The 27,270-nt window shown below is 41.2% G+C and overlaps 2 protein-coding genes across 5 annotated transcripts in view; one reads left to right on the top strand and one right to left on the bottom strand.

The window, feature by feature from the left end:
• afap1l2 (actin filament associated protein 1-like 2) overlaps window positions 1-9,650 on the top strand; it is a 41,223-nt gene extending 31,573 nt beyond the window's left edge. The window contains exons 6-20 of one of the 4 annotated variants that reach the window (XM_084937688.1): window positions 686-769; window positions 1,209-1,420; window positions 2,181-2,360; window positions 2,454-2,540; window positions 2,632-2,716; window positions 2,831-2,935; window positions 4,632-4,843; window positions 6,000-6,145; window positions 6,814-6,925; window positions 7,040-7,294; window positions 7,389-7,686; window positions 8,026-8,199; window positions 8,276-8,463; window positions 8,588-8,797; window positions 8,893-9,650. In XM_084937688.1, the coding sequence (XP_084793814.1) occupies window positions 686-769; window positions 1,209-1,420; window positions 2,181-2,360; window positions 2,454-2,540; window positions 2,632-2,716; window positions 2,831-2,935; window positions 4,632-4,843; window positions 6,000-6,145; window positions 6,814-6,925; window positions 7,040-7,294; window positions 7,389-7,686; window positions 8,026-8,199; window positions 8,276-8,463; window positions 8,588-8,797; window positions 8,893-8,919 (2,375 nt within the window). In that variant the 3' untranslated portion in view covers window positions 8,920-9,650. The remainder of the gene's footprint in view (window positions 1-685; window positions 770-1,208; window positions 1,421-2,180; window positions 2,361-2,453; window positions 2,541-2,631; window positions 2,717-2,830; window positions 2,936-4,631; window positions 4,844-5,999; window positions 6,146-6,813; window positions 6,926-7,039; window positions 7,295-7,388; window positions 7,687-8,025; window positions 8,200-8,275; window positions 8,464-8,587; window positions 8,798-8,892) is intronic. The other 3 variants (XM_084937686.1, XM_084937687.1, XM_084937689.1) reach the window with 3 other exon arrangements.
• A 119-nt stretch (window positions 9,651-9,769) lies between these two features.
• vwa2 (von Willebrand factor A domain containing 2) lies at window positions 9,770-27,200 on the bottom strand. The gene is made up of 14 exons (XM_084937690.1): window positions 26,985-27,200; window positions 21,013-21,074; window positions 18,020-18,094; window positions 16,404-16,537; window positions 16,219-16,328; window positions 13,871-14,068; window positions 13,640-13,773; window positions 13,345-13,474; window positions 12,265-12,320; window positions 12,074-12,181; window positions 11,399-11,980; window positions 10,716-11,267; window positions 10,390-10,512; window positions 9,770-10,157 (listed from the first exon to the last, which is right to left on the bottom strand). The coding sequence occupies exons 2-14, from the start codon at window positions 21,062-21,064 to the stop codon at window positions 10,027-10,029; spliced, it is 2,385 nt and encodes a 794-aa protein (XP_084793816.1). The 5' UTR covers window positions 21,065-21,074; window positions 26,985-27,200; the 3' UTR covers window positions 9,770-10,026.
• Between the last annotated feature and the right edge of the window lie 70 nt (window positions 27,201-27,270).

Here is a 27,270-nt window from a genome sequence, read left to right as displayed (position 1 = left end):
TTCGGACTTGATTGTTGCCAAAATTGGACAAAAGAAGACTGGAAATGGTGATGCTGGGTTCAGAATTTAACATAGACCCATCCTTCTGGCTGGTGGTGATGGTGTGGGGCATGTTTTCTTGCCACACTTTGGACCCCTTAGTACAAACTGACCATAATTTAAACACCTTAGCCTTCTGAGTATTATTGCTGACCATGTCCATCCCTTCATGACAACAGTGTAGCCATCTTCTGATGACTGCTTCCAACTGGATAACACACCATCTCACAAGGCTCAGATAATCTGATTTCTGGAACACGACAAGGAGTTCTTTGTACTCAGGTGGAGTCCTCAGTCACCAGGGCTCAAGAGATTTAAATCACGGATATACAGCCGACAAATCAGCAGCAACTGTGTGATGTTATCATGTCAATATGGACAAAAACCTCAGAGGAATGTTTCCAGCACCTTGTTGAATCTATGCCACAAAGACTTAAGGCAGCTTTGAAGAAAAAATGAAGTGGCCCGTGAATGCATTTGAAAAAGAAAACATGTGCGAATAGGCCAAAGAGAATGAAATAATGAATATGTACAAGATTTATTTATTTTTGTAATCTTTTCTATGATTATTATTCAAAGGCATTATGTTCTGTCCAATCTCCCCTATGTTGCTTTTCTTCCTCCTGTTTCCTTTGATATTATATAGATCTGGACTGTTTTGGCCATCGCTCAGGGCCCTGGATACGAGAGTACAGCTCTGACAGTGTGGTCTATGCTGTTATCACCAGGGGTAGCTAGGACTTGTTTGTCTGTCTGTGTGGCATGAATGCAGGCGATTGCATAAATCCAAAATTCAAATTGGGAAGCCAGCATGTCCCCAAAGTGCTCGTTGTCCAGTTTTATCAGCGCAGTGCATGTAAGGAAACAGTTTCATCATCAATCAGCCTCATACTATCAATTTCCTGAGTTTATTATTTTCCATTTCATCGTAACTTTGTTTCATCATTTTCCTGTCTGCTTACCATCAGTACTGAAAATGTGTGTTTGCTCAACCCTCCTCCATTCAAGAAAGTCACAAAGGTCCAAAAAACAGAGATTAACTTTATTTTTCATTCACTCTCATCGCACAGATTTTGCTTCTCCTAATCCTTGCTTTCGACGCCCTGCCATTTTTCATCCCTTGTAGCCCATGCAGTGTCATAATCTTTAGCTTTGCTTGCCCTTTGTAGATGATGGAGAGGCGGTAAGCAGCTCATATGAGTCCTACGATGAGGAGGAAGTGACCAGAGAGAAGTCGTCATCAGCTCAGCACCAGTGGCCATCAGCAGAGGCGTCTATTGAGCTGATGAAAGATGCTCGCATCTGCGCTTTCCTGTGGAGGAAGAAATGGCTTGGCCAGTGGGCCAAACAGCTTTGCGTTATCAAAGACCATCATCTGCTGGTGGGTAAACGACTGTGTTAACGCCGCAGTGAGGTTTTGTGTTATGATATTGCGTGTTATGATTGTGTTGTGATACGTACAAGAAAAAAATCTAAACCAAATTAGCCCATATATTAAAAATAATAGGGCTGTGTATAATCCCTGTAATATTTTGTATGCTAGAAAACCGGTGTGTAGGCTTTACTTTTTAACTGTTCAACTGACAGCTGCCAGAGATTCTTAATAGCAAGCGCTGAACGAACAGCTGTCAAGAAATAGATCTGTGACAACGCATATGCAATTTCCTCTGAAACTGACTTGTTATATTTTTATATTTTTCTTGGTATTAAAAGACAAATGCATGAATACCTGCCCGCTATGTTTGCTTAAGTGTTCCCCCAGTTGCTCGTCTTGCATTCTAGAGGGTAATTACCTATGAACACTTTTTTTAACAGGCTATCTAAAGCATGGAGTTCGCACGAGTGGCTGTTTTCACTTTCGTAAAATGTCTACTGTAAAAATTTTATTCTAATATGATTCAAATCAATAAACACATTCAGAAATTTACCCAATTTTTACTTTGCTGTTAGATAGGTAGGTAATGGTTTATGGTTGAGAAGACTGCCTAGTAACTACACAAATCTGCTGATCATTCTAAACACTGATTGGTTGACAACATTTACTATTTAACTTTTAGCTTGTTTTGGTCAGCGTGCAGCTAAAATTAAAGGACAGTAATTCATTTTTAACGAAGCTTGCATGTTGATTCTGCCTCTCTCAGTGCTATAAAAGCTCCAAGGAGCAGACACCTCTGCTGGATGTGAGTCTGCTGGGCTGCAGTGTTGTTTACAAAGAGAAGCAGTTAAAGAGGAAAGAGCACAAGCTGAAGATTATTCCAGTGGGTGGGGAGACCATTGTCCTGGGCTTGCAGAGCAAAGAACAGGCTGAGCAGTGGCTGAAGGTAACACGTTCACAGTAGCTTGCTTTCGAGATCATTGGATGGTTATTTATTTGTTCGCAATATCAAAATGAGAACATCTTGTTTTTGCTCCAGGTTATTCAAGAGATCAGTCCCAAGCCAGCTGATAGCTGTGACCCCCAACACACTGTGTCTGACTCCCCAAGGCTTATTTGTACTAAGGTACATTGATCTGTTGTGATCAGACATCATGTTTTTGATGAGACTTTTGATAAGATTTCAAAATGACTAAAATATAGCCATGAATCCACAGGGAGAGCTGAGTGAGAGATACTCTGTGGCTTCAGAGAGCGGCAGCAGCACAGACAGCCATGCCGAAACGCCAGAAAGCAAAGATGGTAAGCTACTCTGTGGGGTTTTAGCTTTTATCTGCTGTGCTCCACATGTTCAAGGAGAGGGTGTAAAAAGAAAAAATTGTCAATTTGTCGTCCTTCTCCTCCTCTTTTCCACAGTGAAGAAAAAATATGGCGCAGGTTTAATGTTCAGCAACCTGATGAACATCGGCAAGAAAAAACCCTCCGCACTCGAGAGCCCAGAGAAATGTGTCGACACCTCAGGTTCGCAAAAATCTACTTAACTTCAAAGTTCAAAGTTTGCTGCTTTTAATTGCAGGATGACATTTGTACTGGCATGAGAGGTCTAATGAAGGTCTAAGGCAAGGGAGTCAAACATAAAGCCCAGGGGCCAGAATCGGCCCAGCAAAGACTCCAGTCTGGCCAACTGGATGCCTTTTTGAAAATGTGAAGGAGGGCATAAATTATTGGGCTTTTAAATGTATTTTTAACAAGTTTTGCAGCTTTACCTGCTAAAAAAGACCTTCCTCATAGCCATTCCTGCTACATCAAAGTAATTAAGTAAGAAATTACAGTTACAATTAAATAACAGAAAAGTTCCTGTTTTTTCAAGATTGACTATAAAAATGTAAAAAAGGTAAAAAGGACATTTTCTGTGAATTAACAGAAACTCTCTAATCCGTTTATTTTTCAAATTTACACTCAAAGAGTCATGCTGAACAGTTTCTTTCATTTACTCCAGCAGCAGAAAAAACTACGACCTATTGTTGAAATTACACTTCTTTTTTCTTTTATTTGGATATCTCAGTGATTAAAAGTGTAGTTAAATTTCTGCACACTGACAGAAAGGGGAGTTTCACTGGTCCAGCCCTCTTAGGATCAAAGTGAGTCATAAAAGACTTGTAATCTAAAATGAGCTTGACATCCCCGGTCGAAGGTAAATATATCGTAGTAGTAACATTTATTACCCTTTCAATAATTCCATTTATATCTCATGATAAATGTCAGATGAATGCAACCACAACGACAAAGACATTACAGTTGGAGACATTACAGACACTTGTGATTGAATTGCATGACAGATTTTGCCCCTTGTAGTAATTTACACATTCGCCTGACAAGCAAAAGATCACCAGTTTTCCAAGAGGAGACAAAGATCCCTTTGTGTTTGTGTCAGGAAGGACAGCTGATGTAAAAACTCAAAGTATAAAACACGTGAATAAGGAAGTAGAGAAAAGTAGTTTTTTTAGTGTCTTTAAGTAACGTCCTCACTAAAAGCTACCTGTTGATGCGCCCACTTTCATTTTCTTGGTGTTTAACTAACGAAAACTAGCATGACACCAACTCATCCACAATATGCATAATATTTTCAAATTAACACTCACTGCATCATCAGATAAGTAAGTCCTACATTTGCTAGTACAGCAAGTAAATAAAACTGGAGATATGACACTCCCCTGTGGGCTCCTGGTGGTAATAATAGCACCATGCACTCCAGCACCGTGTGATCAGTCAGTCAAAAAGGACTCAACCCACCTCATGATTGGGCTTGCATAGCACCTGCATATCATTTTGGTTGGTCCAGATAACATTAGATTGTATGCAAGACATACAAAAAAGCATCGTCTCTGTTTCTTCCCTGTGTTATATGCAAAATAAAGCAGATCCAGTTTGATCCATAATGATATGCACCCTCTATGGCAGACTGTTGGTTTTCAGCAACAAACATGATTATATGACAGCAATTTGTAAGCACTGGTTTAAGTAAGAGCCAGTATGAATTGTGAGGTTTATCACATCAAGCAAGCATATATTTCTTTCAGTCAAGTGGAATTACCTTAAAGCCACGCAGTGTAAGCTTCTGCGACTTCAGTGTTTGTTTTCTTTGCACAGTATTAATTTCTAACAGAAGTAAAAAAGGAAACTTCATATTTATGTTTTCTCCTCCATCCTCTTTCAGGCTACCTCAATGTACTGGTGAACAGTCAGTGGCGGACCTGCTGGTGTCTTATAAAGAATGGACAGCTGTGGTTTTACCAAGACAAGGGCAAGAACAAAGTAACCCAACCTGCTGTGTCTCTAGAGGGCTGCAATGTTTTGCCTGACCCCAGCCCAGAGCACCTATACTCCTTTCGGATTGACATGGATGGCACACAGATGGCAACTCTAGAGGTAGATTACCGCTTTATGTTCTCTACATTTAAATGTTTGTAGTGGGGTTAGATTGGTGAGAAAATGCTGGAGGCTTTGTTACCATGCAAAATAAATAGTTTGCACTGGGTGGAAACCCAACCACGTGAGTTTCAGTTAGTCAGGAGTGGAACAGCGGTGTGCTGCAAGCTCAAAGCGCTACTTAACCAAAGCTTATTGAAAATAGACCATGATATCGCATGTACACACGGCATGTTTCCTGTCTGCAGCTTATGCTTGCCTCAGATGAGAGCTTACTTTGGGCTTACTGCTTAGCTCTAAGCGGTGGGCTCCAAATGTCTGGCTGGATTTAAATGTGTGGAAAAAAGCAAATACTGAGTCAGCAAAATGAGAAAAGATGCACAGCTGCTTCTTGGAACCCTCAACACAAACATGTCCTCATCTGAAACTCACTTTCTGCTGACATCAGACAGCATATGAAATATATGTGCGCACACAAGGGTGGTCTGGGAGCTTGAGTGGGTGTGGGTGCATGTGTACATATGCGAGTGTGCGTCTTTGTGTAAAGGGTGTGGATGTACTGGGCTTTTGGGGGACTAATGCTACACCCTTTTTCATTAAGCTTCCAGTACCACCCAGCTGCAGTGCGTGTTTGGTCAATGGAATTCAGTGTTTAGTTTTCAGGGATGTGTTCTGTTTTTTTCCTTCTTGTCATAAGGTTAACATTAAAACTATTTTAATTCAAATAAATACGCGACGTCAAACCATTATGTAATATGTGTAATAGTTAACCTTCTAATTTAGACAAGCTGTTTGAATCTCCCAAAATAATAAAAGGCAGTAAACACATCGTGTCATATCAGGTTGTTTTACGTGCCTCAATCTCAATCTTACTTATTTAATAGAGAATTCTTAAGAAGCAGTTTGATCCAAAATACTAAATCCGAGAAACAGCTCTTTCCTCTTATATTTTTCTAGTTAAGTATAACAGCTCGGCTTGTACGGTTCATTTCTTAAAGTTTAGTTCAAAGAACCGCTGCTTGGAAATGGTGCTGTAGCAATCATTTCATTAATTAAAAATGGCATCCAAATTAAACTCTGAGAATTTAAAAACATGATGTTGCAAGTGCATGGTTTGCAGTGAATGCTTGTCCTTTTCTTTTCCATCCCCTCCCAGGCTAAGACATCAGCAGATATGGGTCACTGGCTGGGACTCTTGCTGTCACAGACGGGAAGCAAAACAGATCCAGAGGAGCTGACATACGACTATGTCAATGCTGAGAGGATCTCCACTATTGTCAATGCTGCGAGGACTTCCTTATAGTAAGTTATTCGCTTTTGTTCACCTCAATATGCAGATTTCCAGCTCCATATCTTATTCTTGGACTTTAGTAGAGTGGTTCTGCGTCATTCACAGTTTGAAATAATCCTCATTTATCACGCATTGATCTTTGGTCCAACTTTGCTTTAAATGGACCGGTGCTTAAACGCCGCATTTCTAGTCTATTTGAGCACTCAAAGCACTTTCTTACTACAAGAGTCATTCACCCATTCACACATATGTGTTTTATTCTATGCCAAATCACCTTTAATCTAACATTTTCACACACTCATGCTTCAATGGATGCATCAAGGGAAACTTATATTCCCCGAGGACGACATGCAGAATAGAGGAGCCAGAGGTCAAACCACCAACCTTATGATTGGTAGACGGCTTGCTCTATCTTTCAAGCCACAGCCACTGCTTTAAAACTGTCTTTCTTCTGATTGGTCAGTACTCACAAACAAAATATTTGAACTGCAGCTGCTGTGTTCACAGCCAGAACAGTGCCTCAGATGACCAAAATAATAACATCCCCTCTTTTTGACATCATCCAGATACAAGAATATATAAAGCTGTCTAAATGCCGGTGCTTTAAGCAGTCTTTAGTCTGAGCTTTTGGAGAGGACTACCGCTGCACAAGGTTATTTGTTATTGTGTGTCTCTCTAGCTTGATGCAGAGGAGGTATTCAGAGCCAAACACCTACATAGACACCCTACCTTCTATTTCTCACAACTCTGATGATCTGTACGATGATGTGGCCTCTATAGCTGACCCAGAGGTACGCTGTCATGAAACCCGATGCAATGTTTTGAGATTTTAACTTTCAGTTTAATATTGACTCAGTCATCTGGCCACAAGCCATCTCCTAATTTCCTCCTCTCGTGTCATACAGGATGCTGAGGAGAACAGCCAGACAAACTGCGAGGGCAACAATCTCCAGAAAGACAATGAAACATGCTCACGAGACAATGCCAAGGGCCCACAGGGTACAGAACAAGACTCTGAAAACAGGATTTACCTAGACCTTGTCCCTGTGCGCTCTTTCCTTCATACGTCCTCTGGAGGAAAACTTTCCCCTAAAGAAGCTTCGAGACATTCCCTAATACCAGCAGATGACAAGAAGGACTCCTCTTCTCAAGTTAAAGAGGTAGGAAATTAGAGTTTATTGACAACCTCAAACCTTTCTCTAGAAAATATTTTTTACTTTCTACATTAATAATTTGCGCATCATTTGGTTGCAGGGGACGTCGACTAACAATACTGAGCCAGATTCAATGCCCGCATTAAATGGGACAAACTTAGCCTCTGCTACCAGCAAACCAGAACAAGAACGAGCCCAGACTCCCACTCCATCACAGCCACAAACTCAACCAGTCAAGACCTCAACCCAGAGCCAAGAGACCACTAAGAAGACCAGCCTGGGAATCACACAGGCCTTCAATTCCTTTGGTGGACAAATCCACAAGGGTCCAACATCTCACACTGCTGCTGCGCGTCCTCACAGCCCACAACCTGCAAGGCCCAAGGCACATACTATAGGTCAGGACAAATGGGGCAATGGGTTTGCTGAGTTCTGTATATATAAAAAAAGATATAGCAAGCATGCTCTTCATTTTAATATCACCACACTCACCTTTTTACAGATATAGTCAACAACTTTTCACCATGAAGCGGATATGTTAGAAGTACAAGTGAAGCTCTTATTACTTTCCTTGACACTTGCTTCCTATTCTGTACTATTACATAACCATGGCTCCCTCTAGTGACAGCCTGCATCTTCTACAGTTAAAAGCACATCTTAAGATCTGGGCAAGTTTGGGGGTTTTTACGGTTATTAAATCTCTATGTCCTCTAAAATTATAAATGCTCAATTACCAGGATGCCCCGGTGCAGTTGAGATAAAGCTGGGCAAGAACCGCACAGAGGCAGACATGCGGCGTTACATCGACGAGCGTGATCGCCTGGAGAAAGAGAGGGAGGAGGTGAAAATCAGTCTGGCAAACCTCAAGAAAGAGAAGAGGGAAATCAAAGAGGAGCTCAGCACCTGCCAAGGTACACCTGCAGTGTCCGTATGACTCAAAGATTTGCACTGGTCACATGGGGACTGACAGCAGTTTGTTGTCCTCAGATCCCAAGCAGCAGGCCTCATTGGAAGCCCGTCTGAAGCACAAGGAGGAGGCGTGCCGAGAGGCAGAGCAGCACAGGGTGGAGGTGGAGCTACAGTTGGTAGAAGTGAAGGAAAGTCTGAAGAAAGTCGAGTCAGGGCCCTTCACGCTGGGAACCACACTGGACAGCAGCCTCCAGGACACGGCAATGGTTAGTGTGCTGGCTGTCTTTCTATACACCTCAGAATCCATCTGCTAAATGTTTTCTGTTTTCAAATCAGTGCGTGATGCTTGAAATGTGAACCTTAACCATCTCGCTGCTATTTTACCCTCAGCCTAAAGCATCAACGATAGGCTCTCCCCAGGTATCGTCATCATCATCATTGTCGTCGTCGTCATCGTTATTGTCACCATCATCTTCTTCCCAACCCTCCAGCAGCAACGTTAACACAGATTCAGTTTCCCCGGTCAATTCTGCGTCTGCTCTTAAAGGCAGACCCACCTCCATGATGACCACAAAAGGCAACGTCCTACAGAAAGCTAAGGTGAGATTCTTATTTACACAGAAAGCATCAATGTCAACATCTTATCTTGAAAGAAATATTATAATTGGTAGGTCTATTTCTTTTTATATTCATAGGAATGGGAAAAGAAATCAACAACCTAAGAGGAAATCTTCATTGACCTCTGAAATTCAGAAGTTTATGTTGGTCTAGTCGAGCAGACATTTTAATCAAGAACCTCCCTCCCCTTGGCCCTTCAACCAAACCATCACTTTGTCAAGACTATGATGAGCCACAGAGGCACACTTCGTGTTCTTGGATACCACTGGATTTAATCTTAAATTCAATGACTTTTTAAAGTTTGTTTCTATTTGCAAAGGGAGGAAAGTGATGAAGTAGCATTTTGGCCAGTGTAAGAAATGCATTAATGCTACGTTTAAACTTTGAAACGTTGAAATTAAAAACCACTGAAGTACGAGACAGAGGCCCCCTTACAGATTGTAGCTTGGTTCATATATGCTGGTAGCCAAGATGTAAATATATTTACACCATTATTTAGCCTTTGGGCTTGTATTGCTAGCTAAAAATGCACTTTTTATTCAAATAAAAATATACTGACAAAAATATGGGTTGATTTTTTTTTGTTTATAAAAATGTATCATTTTGATATAACATGAATAAAGTCTTTACTTCTGTAAGGGGAAACATTTTTGTTTCCTTCCTTTAGTTTCAGATTCCTTCCCATCAATTCATTCAAAATGTACCTGCCATCTTCTCTTGAAATCCTCAATTATTTCACCCCTCACTGGAATATAACTACCTTTTGTATATTTAAATTTAACAATATGAATGTACTTTTTTCTTCCAAATGAACCTCGACCAGCTTAGTGGATTTGCGTGTAAAAATATGGAGCGTAATATTAAAAATGGAAACGGAGGGAGTGGGGGGACCTTTTTTTTTGGTTATGTAAAGAAATAAAGTTGTGTCTATTATGCATTAAAAATATTAGGATCCTGACACTGATTAATAATATAAAAGTTTATATCCTTTAAATACAAGAGAACCGTGTTGAGAGTGACAACAATAATAACATACAAATGGATACAGCAGTACAGACACTCGCTGACACTGTGTGCAACTGTAAACACTGAAGCAAAAAAACAAAGCAACATTAGATTTCCCTTTGCTCCATTGTCTACCTGCAAGCATCCTCGGTTCTTAAGTGTTCATATGTTCAGTGTATACTTTGTGTTTATAAGTGCAGGGCATGTCAGGGAGTATGTCTTCGATGGTGTAGTTTGTAGCGATGCAGAAGCTCCTGGTGGTTCTTCCTCTGCCTGCTCTTCCTCCTCAGACCAGCAGGTCTTGGAAGATCCCCTCTGGATGAAGACCTGCTGCTTCCTACAAACAAACCACACAACAAGTCATGACTTGTAACCAATTCTGTCCATTTACATTAACTGTTTAATTTATGAGCTTTTAATATGGGATAAAATGCTATATCAGGATATCTATATCTAAATCAGTTTGTCTTTGTTTTTGCACTTAAGTTTTGTAGAAGGGACACTGATGAAGCTATGAAAAGTATCAATTAAGGATATAAGGAAAGAAAACTTTCATGAATGTCACTGACTTCTTTCGCAGTGCGGCCCCTCATAGCCTTGGCACTGACAGCGAAAGCTCCCTTCTGACAAGATGCAGACCCCATTATTCATACATGGGTTAGGCTTGCACAGGTTTACAGGTTTCTTCACCTCTGAAAGGAAGGAATCAGCACAAAGCAGGCAATTATTTTTCATGTTAAGTTTAAAATAAACTATCTTACATCTCTGAAAAGGCTAAGTGAAGGGAAAAGACGAAAAACTGTGTTTGCAGATCAGTTTCACACAGTTCTTTATCAACAGAAAAAGAAAACAGTTTAGGAGGTTTGGTAAAAGACAAGTTCCCCTGCATCGTTACCTGAACACAGCATCTGCACCAGGACATCCTCAAAGTACTTGAGATCCTCGTAAGACGGCACTGAGATCATGTGCTCCTCTGCACCGGCAATCTGCACCAGCCTCTCCCTCTGGACATCTCCGATACCAACCACAAGCACTGAGACTCCATTGTCTCTTATCTTTTGAGCTGGTACGACAGCATCATCCCCACCGGTGCCGTCCGTCACCACTACTACAGCCTTGTTCACTCCCGGTCGTGCGCCATTAGCTATGGTGAGAACATTAGAGTGGATGTGCAGCAACGCCCCACCCGTCGAAGCCACTCCACCCACGTACTTGGCGTCACCTACAGCCTGAATGATGGAAGAACCAGTCTCATACGTGTCCAGCTTGAAAACAGTGGTGGCTCTCCTACTGTACGCCACAAGGGCCACTTGAGCCACGTCACGGTTGATGTCGAACTGGACGGTGACGCTGCGCACAAAGTTCTGCAGGGTGGCAAAGTTATCACGGCCCACACCACCTGAAGCATCCAGGGCAAACACCAGATCTGCAGCTTGACCCAGACAACCTGGAAAAGAAAAGGAAACAAAAAAAAAAAGAATATGGATAGCTAATTTGATTTTTTTGTGTGCAATAGTATCTGACCTAAATGTGGCATTAATGTTCCAACATATTCAGCACATCTATCAGATCAAGCACCTTGCGTATCCACGCTGCAGATCTTGGCCCTCAGCTCAGGGATCTTGGAAGCGAGCCTATCAGGTGATGAGTAGGTGAGGGTCCTCTGCGGATTTCCTGTGATGTTATTCAGCTGCTCCTTTAAGCTGTCAGGTCCCACTCCTATCAGGAAGATCTCTCTGTCTCGTGCATATTTAGACGGCTCAACCACCTCATCTGCGGCAGGAGTGGCGGTGAGCAGCACCACCACACGGGGAAGGTCGTCCGCGACATCGGCAAAGACCGGCGCGCTCATAAAGCCATGGCGGGTAACATAGCGGAGGGCCTGGCCCGTGTTTGTTTCACCACCAATTAGCTGAAGTGAGTACACAGCCTTAAGAAGACTCCTCAGGTCTCCTTTGAACTTGCCAACCTGGGCCTCGACTCGTGGTTCCCCGCCAAACACCGCCAGGCCGACCTTGCTGGGACTGTTAGAGCCAATCACAGTCTGCAGGAAGCGCTTTAAGAAGGACTTCAGGCGGAGAAAGCCTTCCAAGGTGAGTGTGGCAGAGCCCTCCAGCAGGAAGAGCAGGTCTACAGAGCAGTCCAGCAATAATGCAGGAGCTAAGAAGGAATGGATGGTTTGGTTAATTTGCTCTCTACGTGTAAGATCAGACATAGCCTTAGCATGTAGTCAGCAGCTTTGAGTGTACTGACCACAGTGTGGGTCTCCTCCGTAGCCAGGAGGACACACACAGTGGTAGCCCTCTGAACCTTCTGATACACATGTTCCACCATTCAGGCATGGCTGAGAATCACAGGGATCTACAGCGGAGAGAGAGATGAAGAGCGTGAGGTGCAGATACCGCATCTCAGAGAAGTAAAAAGCAGCAAGACGAGGTTGTTACCCGGACAAATTGTTCTATGGCAGACTGTCTGGTGTCTCGTATAAACCTTGTTGTACCTGTAGAACACAAAATTCAAAATATTTTGTTAGCATTTAAAACAGTTGCTTCTAGATAGTGTGATGTGGGTAAGTTCCTGACCCTCATAAGCCATTCTCTGATTTTCCCTATTAGGTAACAGAAACACATTACCTGAGCCCACCCATCAATTGATTCATATAATAAGCGGCCAGAGGCATTTTAGATCTCAGTTGGATCTGCCAGTCATGCAAATTGCTAGCACTCATCTAGACAGTTTCAGGTACTAGAAACAGCACACACCTTGTTTCTTTTCTGTGCTTTTCCCCCAAAAAAGTAGTTTTACCTTGAGTGTAATGGTCTACTTCCACTTGCCTCGGGCCATTTTGCTGTGGTAAAGTTGCAATGTTGTGTGAAATTAATTTTGTCAAAGGCCATTTTAATTTTGCCTGGGAAGGTCTGAAAGAATTTCACTGCTGTAGCTTGTTTTGTATTAACACCCTCACACTGACACGGCACATTAACACATGGGAGTTACCCTGTTCCACTGCTGTCTTGTGGCTCATTGAGCAATGAGGGGGGAAAAAACACTGTTACACACTTAGATCCAATGCAACGTCCAAAACAGATCATATTAGGAAACTATACAGTGCTGTGCAAAAGTCCTGAGCCACCCCACGATCGTGTTGTCTCTACACAGACAACTTAGCATGCTGTACAGTTTCAGGTTAAAGAACTGTTAAAGAATTTGAGAAATCTGGATAAATAGGAGGACAAAAGAAGTAGTGACACATCTAAAAAAAAAATAAACAACTATCTACAGCAGATGAGCCGCGTCTCAAAGTCACATCGTTAAGAAATAGGAAAAGAAAACTGAGCAAAGACATGACACATGACATGAACCTTTCTTGCCTATAAGAGTTCAGACCGTGTTTTTGTGTTTTTTCATTTATGCACACGTTAAAATAAACCACTGCACCAACATTCCTAGCAAAGTTCAAGACTTTTGCACAGTACTGTATACTGCAGCTACAACATTTGAAAGTAAAACCTTTAAACACTTGCCTGTAGTAGGGACAGAGAGATGTGTATGAGGAATAGCCTTTGGAACCTTTCCAACACATGTAGTTCCCCTGCAGCTCTTTAACTGTCTCCAGTGTCTTCCTCTCACAGGGAAATGTCTCCATCCGACAGCCTGGAGAACAGGGTTGAGACAGGGGTTAGGAGGAGACTGGACACTGAGCAATAAGGGACTAGAAAAAAGGGGGTAGTGCAGCACAAAACAAGGATGTTAGAGAAAAGGATTCCCATTTACTTCTTTAACAAACAAGCACGAATAGTTGTCAGTGGAAAGTCCAACCTGTGGGTGTGGCGTTGCAGAAAGAGAACGTGCTCAGTGTTGTGTACAGGCCATTGACACCATCATGGAAATGCTCGGCGAGGAAAACGTGGCTCTCTGTTGGCTCACTGGCTAAAGCGTGAAGCTCCTCCCATCTGAAAACATATAGAGATGGCTTAGTATATAAAGAAATGTACACATACTTTAATGAATTATTATAGGGCAAGTTTATTGTGGAGCTGTCAAACATACTTGGGGTAGCGCAAGCCCACAGCAAACACAACCACGCCTGTGTCTTTGAGCTGAGCAGCTGCCTGCACCGAGTTGCCCTGAGATCTCCCATCTGACATCAGGATGACAATGCGAGGCACACTGGAAGAGTTACGGCCGCCAGGGAAACCCTTCCTGAGGATGTACTTCAGAGCCAGGCCTGTCTGGGTGCTGCCTCCCCTGTGGGTAGAGAATTCGGAAAAGCGAAATAGCAGGATTTCTGTGTTTTTGTTTGAAAAATACTGAGGAGTTAGAGCGCAGATGTCAGCAAGGTCAATAAACTGCTGCATATCACAGCCAAAGTAAACTAAAGATTACATTTGGATGGATTTCTCTTTAAGTTTTTGGACTCTAAATGTATGTTGGCTGCGTTTCATCACCCCAGGCCTCGTGACACACATTTAAATCATTTTCGGTTTTGTTTTTGTTTAACATAAATGTCCATCCTTTCATTTTCAAAGTGTAGACACTGAGAAAAAGATCCTTTCCAGGTGACAGAGGACAGATGTGTTGAAACAAACGCTACAAGTGGCTTCCTCACCAATCTAACCTCCTTAGAACAGATCTGTGTGAGCATATACTCCACAAATATCTTCAAAATATTGAAACTAAGAAACTTGCGCTTCTTTGAACTACAATAATCTCAAACAACAATGTGAACAAAAACACATCTGCATTTAAAGCAGCTTTCAGTTGCTCCCTTGTCATTAAGCGTCACCAGCTAGGTCTGCACATTTGATTTGGCAGCATTTTATGCCAGATGCCATTTCTGGTGAAACACCACAGAGATTTGTGTCGCCTGCTGAACTTGAACCGCAACCTTTTGCTTGCCAAATGAATGTGTTAAGCACTTAACTACATGACTTTTACTGGTAATAATCAGAGGTTAAAGTGGGCTGGAGCAATTAGTTTCAAAGCAGCCACTGAAACGTTTTTGACTGAAATTGTAATTTAAATTTTAGATGTAATGTCCTAATTCAGAGTTTCTGAGAGATTGGATCTATTATGATGATTAGCTGAACTGGCCGAACGGAATATGACAATTTCGTGTCATTAAAGGTTGCATGAAAATACGGGCAATTTATTGTAGTTTTCAGAACTAGAATAAAGTTTACAGTGATGTGCTATATTGGAGTGATCAGTTTACTGTAATTAGGTTACATCAAAGGTAACAGATAATACTTTTTTTGCTACTTTAATCACTGGTAATAATGATAATAATGCAGTAAATCCAATAAAAATGCATAAACACTAAAATACCTAATGTTACCTTAAGTTAAACTTCCCTTCTGGAGTTCTCTAACATTTCCAAAGTTGCTATAACATTTCTACTGATGTTGAGTCTGCCGCTACATTAATTCATTTTGTGGTAATGTGACTGGTTATGGGTTTCAATTCTATGTACCCACTTCAAACCAGCTGGTGGGTCAAACTGTTACTTCCACATTGTGAACAACACACACACACACACACACACACACACATCTGGTCAAATTACCATCCTCTTCCTCAGTTTATGCACTTATCCAATATCCAGTGACCACCTGTGGAGGGCCTCTAATCTGAAATTAATTTGTTTTCCTTTTCAGGGAGCATTTGGTGCTACTGAGCCACATGTGTGGATGTGTACGTGTTTTGCCGTCAGCATAGTTTAAGGGATTTGTAAAATATAAGATGAGGACAAGAAAATGTTGCCAGTCTGGATATGTTCGACCTAATTCTATCACCTTTTTTATTCATTTACTCTTGGATTTGTTTTCTTAAACATGACAGTCTGGTTTTAAAAACATAGAAACAGGCATGCCTCCAACAGGGACATACCATTTTGTTAGCACTAGGTCTTTTTTTTCAGCTGTCAAAATAGATGAACTACTGAATTTTCTGTGGCAAATATAACACACGCATACAGTTTTGTAATCTCAGTCTACACGAACAGCATCTTGCACTTCCAGGCCGGTTGATAACAATGGAAACGCTAGAAGAAAAAATAAAGAGGATGCCTGCCAATGTAGGCTCTCTGTTTTCCAAATCAAAGAAAGCTGTGAGCCACAAATGTTTTAACTCCATCCTTAGAAGTGTTGCTTGCTAATTAAAATCTTAAAATAATGTCGCCTGCTTCTCCAGTGAGCGCAGATGATTTAAAACAGTTAATTTCATAATGGATGTCAAAAAGAACCTGTTTAGACACATTTTCCACATTTCTTTAAAGCTTTCATTTATGTCCCAGATCCTTCATAGTTATAACTCATTAATATGCAAAACTAAACTTAAGTTAAAGGCTTGAGTTCACATATTGAGCTACTCATGCTCAGATGGCAGCAGAGACACACCTGTAAGAAATGCTCTTTATCTGCTTCTTCAGCTCCTGCTTGGTGGAGTATGAGTCCAGGGTAAACTCAAGCCGAGGAGTTGAGCCAAACTGAATTAAACCAACTCGCACCTGCACAGGGAGAAATTACAAGAGCACTGACTGACAGGATGCGAAGACGGCGAGAGACAAGAGATCAATCCAAACCTTATCTGGTCCGATGTCTAGTGCTTGACAGAGTTTGATCGCATAGTGCTTGGACCTCTCGAAGCTGCCTTTCCCGACGCTGTAGGAACCATCCACGAGGAAGAGAATATCCATGGCTGCTGAGCACTGCATCACTTCCCATTAAAGCAAACACACACAGAATAATTCACACAGAGGGTACAGACGAAGATGGGTCAATAGGTCCAAACTCATTCACTAGCTTCCCCACATTCCTGTATTATATTGGTTTTCCTGGCTGGGTATCAAATGGACCGTTGCAGACAAAAATAGTATCTAGACATAATAAGAGAAAACAAACTCTGCATGTCAAAGCTCATTTTATTTTCTTATATTTTCCCTTTCACACATTAAACTACTACCAAGCGAAAAGCTTTCTCTCTCTTTCATGCACGTTTGTACTTGCTGGGTGCATCAGCTGATTATGAAAAGAGCCATTAGGGGCACATTACACGTGCAGCGTGTGCCATCTCTCTGTCATTTGAGTCATCTGCTTATAGAAAAGTCACATACACCACTGACACAGACCACCTACTTCTAAGTATTTCTGTCTCACAATTTGTTATCCATTTCTGATTTAGGATCTCTGGCTCATTTACTGTGTGCTGCTCAGCTGACTTACATCCAATTACAGGCATGCAGGTTGACATCATGGCCAAGCATGTCACAACAATTCCTAGCACCAACACTCATGTGAAAAAAAACATTGATTCAGTAGATTGTAAAACTACCTTTAGCAGCAGTAACTTGAAGTAATTTTTTGTAAGAATTTATCCGTCTTTGACGTGATTGTGGAAGTATTTTGGCTCATTGTTGTTAACAGCGTTGCTCCGGTTCATTAAAATTTGCTTATTTGCTTATTCACAGCTTGAGGGTTTGTCTGAGCCACTTAAGTGTCTTGATTCTCTTGGTTTTAGCCATTCTGTTGTAGATTTTGCTGTTCTATTGATCTTTATCTTGCTGCATGACCCAATTTGGACCAAGCATTACCTGTTGGACAGATGGCCTCACATTAGGCTGAATACTTTGAGTCACTGACTCATGGTTGAGTCAATGACTACAAGGTACCCTGGTCTTATGGCAGCAAAGCAATCCTAAATCATCACCCCTTCACCTCTGAGTTTGACATGTGGCAAGAGATGTTTGTGCATTGTGCATTATGACCAAACATCTCCACTTTGGTCTCATCTGTTTAGATGCAAACCTAAGCTGTGCTGTCATGTTCTTATTAGTGACAGGCACCTTTTATCTAGCAACCCTTCCAAAAAAACATACTTGTTGTGTCTTTTTGTAATTGTGATATCATGAACTTTAACATTTAACATGCTAACTGAAGCCTGTAGAATGTGAGATCTAGTTCTCTGGTTTTATACAGTTTCTAAGAGGATTGCGCAGTCAGATCTTAGGTTGAATTTGCTGGGCATCAACACACACTTGAATGCTCCAAACCACAGAACTGCCAAAACTGCTGCTTTTACAGAGGTGACCCCTGATGATTAAAAAGTCAAGTGCCTGGCTGCTACTTACCTATGGAAGCAGTGCTTCGTTTTTCACATGACTGTACATTTTATGTGTTAACCATTTTGTAAGGTACTCACTTTCTCCTGCAGAGTTGATTTTCACAATGTTCTCATGGCTGGTTTGAATCTCCTGCACAGAGGTGCCGTGCTGAACTAGCAGGCACCAACAACACAGAGAGCAGTCAGATATTTATTCAGTCTTTATTTATTCACCTACAGTCACAGTAAATTTACATATGAAGCACTAACCTATGAGAGAGAGGCCAAAATAACTTGGAATAAATTAGAAATAGGTGAAACGTGGCTTATTACACATTTAACTGATTTTCTAAATGTGTCTAGACTACTGTAATCTAAAAGAACATATTCAAGCTTAAAACATTTAGGGTCCGGATCTCCACAAGGTTTCAAATACTTATAAATCTGAGGGTTTGCGAAATTATCATTGCAATTTCAATTTGTTTATATCTTAGTTTTAGTTGGATCCTCACCAGCTCCCATTAATAGTCACAATTTTTCATCAGTTTCAGATTCACAAAATACTTCATATAAAAAACCATAAAAAACTCTGACCTGTAGACCATTACTCTTCACGTTAACTTTATTTATTATCATTGTTCAGACATCCTATAGAGCCGTGAGAAAAGTAAAATAACCAATAAATTGGATGATTTCCCTAAAGCCAAAATAGACTCCCACATGACCCCTATTCTAATGGATAATTGAGTATTTCAAGCTAATGTGAGCAGACAAGTGAAGAAAACCATTCTTTCGCTCCATTCAGTCAAAGGACGCTCTTCTATTCAGGCACACGTACGGCTCAGAGGAGAGCAAGGACATGTTTTCGTGTGAACATGGCTTTTTGTCCGACAGAGGCATTTGTTCGGCACAGAGAAGGGAGCACTTGAGTGATTTTACAAACGTGCGTTGCCACGCTGAACAGATTCCACACTCTGAATACCACAGCGCTTCTTTTCAGTCAGAAAGAAAGTGTCAGTTCGTCCTCCCGTAATGCTTCAGGCTGTCCGTGTCTTGCTGATTTAGTGCCTGCACATCAGCTAAAACAGGTGATAAAAAGTCAAACGAGCCGAACGATAAAGCGCAACCAAAAACATCAAAGAAAGGTTGCATGTACAAAAGTTTGATGGGATTATTTAGTGCCGACATTGGCTTTGACCTCATATTTTGCACTCATATTTCTGTCACTGATGTTGTCCGGTGAGAGGCGAGGAGAAAAATACTGGCTGACGTTGATTTTTTTTTCTTTTAAACATGATTTTTTTGGGCCTTTTTGCCTTTGTTAGATTGGCAAAGGGAAGAATAGACAGTTGGATAGTAATCCACTAATTGGAAGGTTGGTGGTTTGATTCCTGGCTTCTCCAGTCTGCATTACAAAAGTATCCTTGGGCAAGACGCTGAACTCCAAGTTACTTTCCGATATATACATGTGTGCAAATGTTAGAAGAGAAAGAACTTGCATGAATACGGCATGTTGTATATGCGCTTTGAATGCTCAAGAAGGGCATGAACTAGTTTGCAGAGAATACTGTTCTTCCAGAGGAAAGAAGGGAACCAGCTTAAGTCAGGGTGTCAAGACTTTCGCAAACTCAGCACTAACCTTGAGTCCTTTTTATTATTTTTGACAACCTTTGTTTAAATCTGATTTCTTTGCAGGCTGCCACGGATGATTAATGGTGAAATGCAACATGCATCTAGCAAAAGACATGTCAGTGGTTGTAAAAGAAATAAAGGGAAAGTATGCAACATATAAATAAGAAAACCAATTCAATTTTTTATTGTTAAATTTTGAGCACAACTAAAACTCTGAAGTGGCAATAATATCATTTTTTAAAGCTCATGACTTTATTTTTTTTTCTTCAACCATTCATAGGAGTAAAGGCCTTCATCGGGTCATGAAACAATAAGCACAACACTAATAATTAAAGAAACTTGCCACCTGCAAACCAGACCTCTGCTCTCCGACCTCTCCACAATCCTGACCCTTTCAGCTTCCTCGAATTCCAACAACGCCGCAGCCCCAAAGCACTCCTGACAGTGGACGTTTAGGTTCTTGGCAAGCGGCGTTTTCACGGTCAGTGTGGGGCCCACAGTGCTCTGAACAAAACATCTATCTGTTCAGCCGAGCGACTCTAGCAGAATGACTGTATCTTTAATGTGTGTGAAAGACGATTTAGCAGAAAAATCAGGAACAAGATAATAAATGTAAACCCTGCAGCTGAAGGGTTGATGTCAAATGGCATCAATCCCACGACAGTCTGGGAGATAAACACAATATCTCCCTGAAATCAGAAAAATAACAGGGATTAGCCTGCCCCTATCTGTGGAATTCAATTTGACAGGCTGGCTTACATGGATATCTTGCACTGAAACATGTTATCTGTGTTGTCAGCGTGTCGTCTCTTGACAGGGTAAGACAGTCTGGTGTGCTCAAGTTCAAAGTCTTAAAATGACCCATAATAAATAGTTAGGATGGGGCTAAAGCTGTCATTTTTGAAAACAATTCAAGGATTATATTGCCCCACGACTCCTGCCTCTTCCCTCAGGCACATACCGATGGACTCTGGTCAGTGGGAACAATGCAATGGAAGAGATGCAAAGTTTGCCTCGCAAAACAAGCAGCATGTCAAGCACACGTGGCAGGAAAGCACTTTGATGCGAGACTTGACAGGTTAAAGCTGTAAAATGTCTCGTAAAGAATCTCAGGTGGTCCAGAGGCGCTTCAGTGATTCACCGCACATTTTCCATCAAGCAGGGCATAAACTTGGGCCTTAAATGTTCTCACAAGCACCAACACAATGAACATTTTCAACACTATATTTACAAGAACATTAAACCTTCCCCGAGCAAAAACAACCATAACCATCAGTACATACCTAATATTAGCATTTATTTCCAATGCTAACCCTGACACAGCGCTGTATCCACTGACTTTTATTTACAAAGCATCCATAATGCGCAAGCAGATATTCCAAAATAGTACTTAAAACACTCCTCCCACTAATGGCTCTGAGGCACAGAAGGCAAAACAGTAATAGAATCAATAAACCGACCTTGAAGAAGCAGCACAGGTAAGAGGGAGGAGAGGCAGATATGAAAGTTCATCCTGGGACGCCTGGAACGACAACAAAAGGGACACTTAGCCAGAATGCAAAGTAAAAGCACTAAAATGCACATATATCTGTTTTTTTTTCTTGTTCATGAGTGAAAGCCTTCTGTTATTCTCAAGGTGAAATAAACTTTAGCAATATAATCCATCAGACAGACAAAATGTCAGAGACACTGGCAAAGGAGCCAGAAATTGTGAGAAACGTTTTTTTGTGAGCCGTTTTTGTGTTATACGGAAAACCACTTAAGCCTTGACACAATTCAGGAAATGTGCTATAGTGCTAGCCAAGGGACATGAGGACAAGTCTGTGTAACCCTACCAAGTAAAAATGAAAAAGTCATTAGCAACAGGGCACAACTACATTCGATCAGGGGGGGCCAGGGGGTAAGTAACCCAAGACTGACTGCACTGTTACCATATTTTCATAGCTAAGTGTAGCTAAGTGGTTGAACTTTGGCCTTTCAAAGAGTGTCCATAGAGAAAAACCAGGGTGGTTGTAAAAACTTTTAAAAATATTTTCATACTATGCCTTAATAATTTTTCCTCAAACCTGATTCTGGGATCTACCTTTACTCTCATCAAGTTCACCATTCTCAGTGTGGGAATGACCCTAAACGTCCAGATATAATTTAGGAGAATTTAGAAGCTCTGTTTTAGTATTATTACCCTGGGAAAAGTGGCCTAACAGCATAATGTTGCCCTCAGGCAACAAACCACTAAATTCTATTTTGGTTATTAAATTAAAACAAAATCCAATACACTTCTTCAGATATTCGTCTACATGCCCAGAATTATTTATTTAGTTATTTCAACTAATTTTACAGTGTAATAATCAAAAACGTATGTGCCATTCTGAGAGACAGGACAGGACAACTGAGCATCATTTAAAAGCTACAGGCTACCGGAATATTGTTGCTGACCATGTCTGTCCCCTTAAGACCACAGTGTCCCCATGTCACAAAGCTCAGATCAAACTGGATCCTTGAATATAACAATACTCAGCACACATAACTGTACTCAACTGGCCTCCAGAGTCACCAGCTCTTAATTCAGAAAAGAACCTTTGGGATGTGGTGGAGCGAGAGATTCACATCGTGGATATACAGCTAACAAATGTGAAGCAACTGCATCATGCAATTGCTGCACATTTATTAAAGTGGGTCTAAGCCAGTACCAGCCAGGTGTACCTAATAAAGTGGCCAGTGAATGTAACTCACTTAACAAAGGTGTCTTGATACCAGCATGTATACATATAAGTGTTTTGTCTGGGTTAAAAAGAATCCCATACGTTCCAAATGAAGCTCTTCAAGCAGGATGTAAACTACTTTGGATGTGTGTGTGGGGGAATTCCAACAAGATACGAGCTATGTAAATATGTGTGTTTGAGAGTGTAATCCATGTTTACCACAGTGGTCACCCAGGAGCTGGGATACCAGAATATGCTGACATAGCCCCACGGCTATCTACAAACCCACTGATTATGATTTGATTACACATGCCAACTGTTAAGCAAGCATACAACCTGACCTCAGGTTAGCCGCACCATTACAATGACAGTCACATGTTGTCACTGTTTGATACACATACAATGTTAAGGGGGATGCATATAATATCTGATTAACTCTGGGAGCTGATAAGCAGGGCTAAAATATCCTTCCTGTGGCTGAAAAGACTGTGTGTGGTCCAACAGGTATGCATATTATAGAGACTAATATCTCCCTAGAAAGTAACCTTATACGGGCATTCCTTTCTTATGGGGACAAAACACAACACTCCTTAAAGGCAGTGGCCTTTAAAGTAAAGACTGCTTTAAGATTAGCAGTTCTAATTAATGTTAGAGCACATTTAAACAACTCAATGTAAGTTAATGTTATATCCAATGAAATCATGGTTATATAATTGTGTGTGGATTTGCTCCAACAAAAGCCCACTATGCTTGTGGGATCTGACATTTTTGTGGGGACCAAAATGCTGGACCCCAAAAGCTTACATAGCTGGCCGAAGGTTAATACTTGACTTTAGGTATTCAGTAATGACATCTATGGTTAGGGTAAGGGGGCGTGGTGTGTATTATGTAAGTGACAGGTCCCCACAAAGATAGCCGTACTGAAATATGTGTATCTGTGTATAGGTAGACCAGAGAAACCCTCTGTACAGGTAAAGCCGTGTGTATTTCTGAGACAGGGATGTGATTGTGTGCAGGATGGAGCCCCTCTTTAAGAGGAGTCTGTGTGTCTGTGATACAGATCTGCAGAGCTGACATGATGTGGCTGTCTGAGAAGGCACGTGCTGATAAACATCAAGAAAAAGCTATTGATGCTCATTTTGTGCACTCGCTGGTACGTCTTGCTGACAACAGATTTCATTACTTCCACGGGGGTGCAGCTTAGAGCGCCCATGCTTGCACAGGGAAGCAGCCGACCATGCCGGCATATAAAAGACACTTTTACAGTAAACGTGTGTAGTGCGCACACCTGTCTCAAAATTGGTTTCTTCTTCACAAGCATTCCTGCGGGTCCCTCCACCCTCCCCGAGTCTGTGTGCCAGTGAACAGCTTCTCAGCTGTCTGCCCTGGAATAGTGGTTCCAGCTAAATGAGCAAAACTGCACAGATCAGCCTGTCAGGGGGAGGGAAATGCTAATTAAAGTGCTACACTCTCTTAACCTAATGTTTTTCATATTTCTTATGTGAATGGGATGATTAACCCATAAAATATTAGCGCTCAATTTCAGTGGTAAAATAATGGAGGAAGAGGAAGGGCCAAGTCAAGCTTTCCCACCAAACTGTATGCTTGGTGGGAAAGTGCCTTCATGCTGTATAATTAGAAAGGAGCACCAGTTTTTGAACAAGCTTCATAGAAATGGCAGAGATCTTGTAACCTGTACTTGGGAGTGAGTGTGTTACTTTAAGAAACCTCCTGACAGTGTAAATCATTTTAGGGTGACTCACCTGAAACAGCTGCTTTAAAAACAGCAGAGAGCAAATGTGAAAAACTGTGCAGCACGGCAGTGATTAAAAGCCACAAAATGCTTTGGTATGTACCCGCTGTAGTGATGTGTTGCTCTAACAAGTCGGAAACCACACACAGACAGACAGAGGATGCAGTCTCTGATGGGATTTTGAGGCAGCTTATCATCAGTTCCCAGTTAATCAAGCTAAATAAGATTATTGTTTAGAATAATTTGCAGCAAATTCAGTTTGTGCAAATAAGAACTCGTTTTATTTTATATGTTGTGTGTCATTGAGTTTATTGATACACACACTGATGAGCCAGATATTTGGTACACACTTTGCCAGTTTCTGCCTCTAGATTACTTAATTCTTTGTGGCACAGATTCCAAGGTGCCATAAGCATTCCCTAAGAGATTTTGGCCCATACTGGCATTTTAGCATCACACAGTTGCTGCAGATTTGTTGGATACATATCTCTCATTCCTCCACATCCCAAAGGTATTCTACTGGATAGAGATTTGGTGACTGTGAGAAACCAGTTTGAGTGATTTGAGCTTTGTCATCCTGCTGGAAGAAGCCATCAGAAGATGGGTACACTGGGGCCATAAATGATGCTCAGTTTGTACTTAGGGGCCCAAAGTGTGTCAAGAAAATATCCCCAACATCATTACACCAACAGCAGTTTGAACCTATAACACAAGGCAGGAAGAACCCATGCTTTCATATTGTTTAAATGCTGACCCTTCCAAATATCACAGCAAAAATTGAGAATTATCAGTCGAGATATTTCCCAAACTTCTGTTGTCCAATTGTGATGACCATGTGCAAATATTAGCCTTAGATTCCTCTTCTTAAAGAAGCAATACCCAGTGTGATCTTCTGCTGCTGTTGCCCAAGAGATACTCTTCTGCATACCTTGGTTTTAACAACTAGTTATTTACTGTAGTTTTCCTATCATTTCAAAGCATTTTATTGCACCCATCTCCTTCAAGATTTATTATCGTGCATACCTTTGCTATACCAAGTGGTTATCTGTAGTGATGGGATTTCTGGCTCTTTTTAGAGATCCGGCTCTTTCGGCTCGGCTCACTAAAAAGAGTCGGCTCTTTCGGCTCCGAACCGGCTCTTCAGGTTGTTTTGTTGCTTTAATTAATTTATCATTAACAATAATATAAAATTATGCAGAAAAGGAATTACTAATGTAAAAAAAGTGGTTTTATTTATATATGTTTATATATGGCCCCTAGAGACAACGCACGTACAAACTCTAAAGCATATACAAACTCCAAAAAGCACGTACAAACTCCAAAACACATTTCTAGCGTTAACTGAACTTCCAAAACAGAGCTACCCAGATCACTTAAATTACACAATTGAAAGCATGTGTGTATTGTTTGTGTATTTATAGACAAGCACTCATATTTATTCAAATAATTTAAAAAAAAGTTCATTTACCTGTTACTACCACACACCAAATCCAGTTGTTGATACTTCCTGGCTTGTGTAGCCACTAGGTAACAAAAGCTCAACACTGTGCCTAGCATTCTGGAACACTTCTGTTGTCTTTTGTACGTGATTCTGAGTTTTTACGTGTTTTGGAGTTTGTACGTGCTTTGGGGTTTGTACGTGTTTTGGAATTTTTATGTGTTTTGGAGTTTGTACGTGCTTCTGAGTTTTTACGTGTTTTGGAGTTTTTACTTGTTTTGGAGTTTTTACGTGCTTCAGGGTTTGTACATGCTTTGGAGATTGTATGTGTTTTGGAGTTCGTACGTGTTTTGGAGTTTGTACGTGCTTTGGAGTTTGTACGTGCTTTGTCTCTAAGGGTCACCATAAATATACTTTATTTATTCACTCCACATAAAATGTAATAAATAAATCATATAATACAAAAAACAACTATTTACATTTTAAACTTTTAACTATTTAAATTTTCAGCTTTTTCCTTTTAAACAAATTTAACGTGAAACAACACAAAACACTGCAAACCACAACACAATTAAATATAAATTAAAATATTAAAACAAAAAGAAGATGCACATTCTCTGTCATATGGGCCTGCATGATTTCTGAACCCTTTATCATCTGCAACTGAAAATAGTTGTGGATGATTACTATACCTTTCTAATGTGACGTTGTTGTCCCTCGCTCTCTTTCTCTGTTCCTGTGCTACTGCGAGTGTAACTAACGCCCCTCCCCCCTCTTCCCAGCGCAAAGTACAGGCCGCGCCTGCGGAGTTTAGCGGAAAAAAGGGCGAGAGAGAGGGTGAGAGAAAGAAAAAAAAAAAACCTCACGGCTCGCGTCGTTCACTTTAAAGAGTCGGCTCTAAGAGCCGTTTCGTTCGCGAACGACACATCACTAGTTATCTGTTGCCTTTGTATCAGCTTGAAGCAGTAGAGCACCATTGGGATCACTCTGCAAACACTGTGCAGGAAAATGTCAGGTGATTTGACCTTCAGCAGGCTCCTTTGACCACTTCTACATGTCGAAATACTCTGAGCTGCTTCTGTGTGATTGGTTCATTAGATATTCGTGTTGGGGGGGAATTAAGGTGCACCTTACAAATTTACTGGTGAATATATTCAAATGCCTGGGATAAAACGCCGCTAAATTATTAGCATTATTTAACGGTAGCAGAGTTTACAGCGGTGGGTTAAATGTGTTTAATTTTCCCTTTGGCCTGAACCTCTAGTCAAGTCTGTCCACACCTGGTCACTGTTCCGCGTATGGCAGGTTTAAAGTCAGGTACAAGGTCCTAGCATGCTAACATTACAGTCAAAAATAGAAAGACAGGTTTCGTCAGTACCCAAAGTGGTATTCCTTAAACATTTTAAGCAATCTCGTAAATTCCTTTAGGTTACATTAAAAAAAAATCATTGTACAGTAACTTGTTAACTCAGTCAAACAGCAAACTTACTAAACTGCTACAGAAAGTCAACCGTCACCAGCACATCCAAAGCCACGCACCTATAAATCGTCTCCTCGCCGACCGCAGTTTTTTCTCCTTTAATCTGAAGCGCGTCTTCCGCAGACCGGTCCTCTCCGTCCTCCTAACACCACCTTGTTTCCGCACTGATTTGATTTAATGAGGGGCTTTGCCTCCGACCAGAGAGGGAGCTGCGACCCCACCTACCCGACGTGCCTATCCCTGAGGTACCTGCACAGATGAGTACTTCACATGACCTCCTCCCATCTCCAACAGGTACGAAAACAGGGAGTGGCTTAGATAGTTTTACATCCTGGTACCACTTAA

Source organism: Perissodus microlepis, chromosome 8 (assembly GCF_051167445.1).
Source record: "Perissodus microlepis isolate ML-2025 ecotype Zambia chromosome 8, ASM5116744v1, whole genome shotgun sequence".
NCBI classification, from domain to species: Eukaryota; Metazoa; Chordata; class Actinopteri; order Cichliformes; family Cichlidae; genus Perissodus; species Perissodus microlepis.
Note: the sequence above shows the minus strand (reverse complement) of the source record. Positions and strands in the feature narration are given on the sequence as shown.

Coding starts and splice junctions, on each gene's coding strand:
- vwa2 (XM_084937690.1), bottom strand. CDS start 21,064: ATGAACTTTCATATCTGCCTCTCCTCCCTCTTACCTGTGCTGCTTCTT. Junction 14,069..16,218: donor ATAAAGAGCATTTCTTACAG/GTGTGTCTCTGC, acceptor CTCTACCCACAG/GGGAGGCAGCACCCAGACAG. Junction 11,981..12,073: donor CGGAGGAGACCCACACTGTG/GTCAGTACACTC, acceptor ATTCCTTCTTAG/CTCCTGCATTATTGCTGGAC.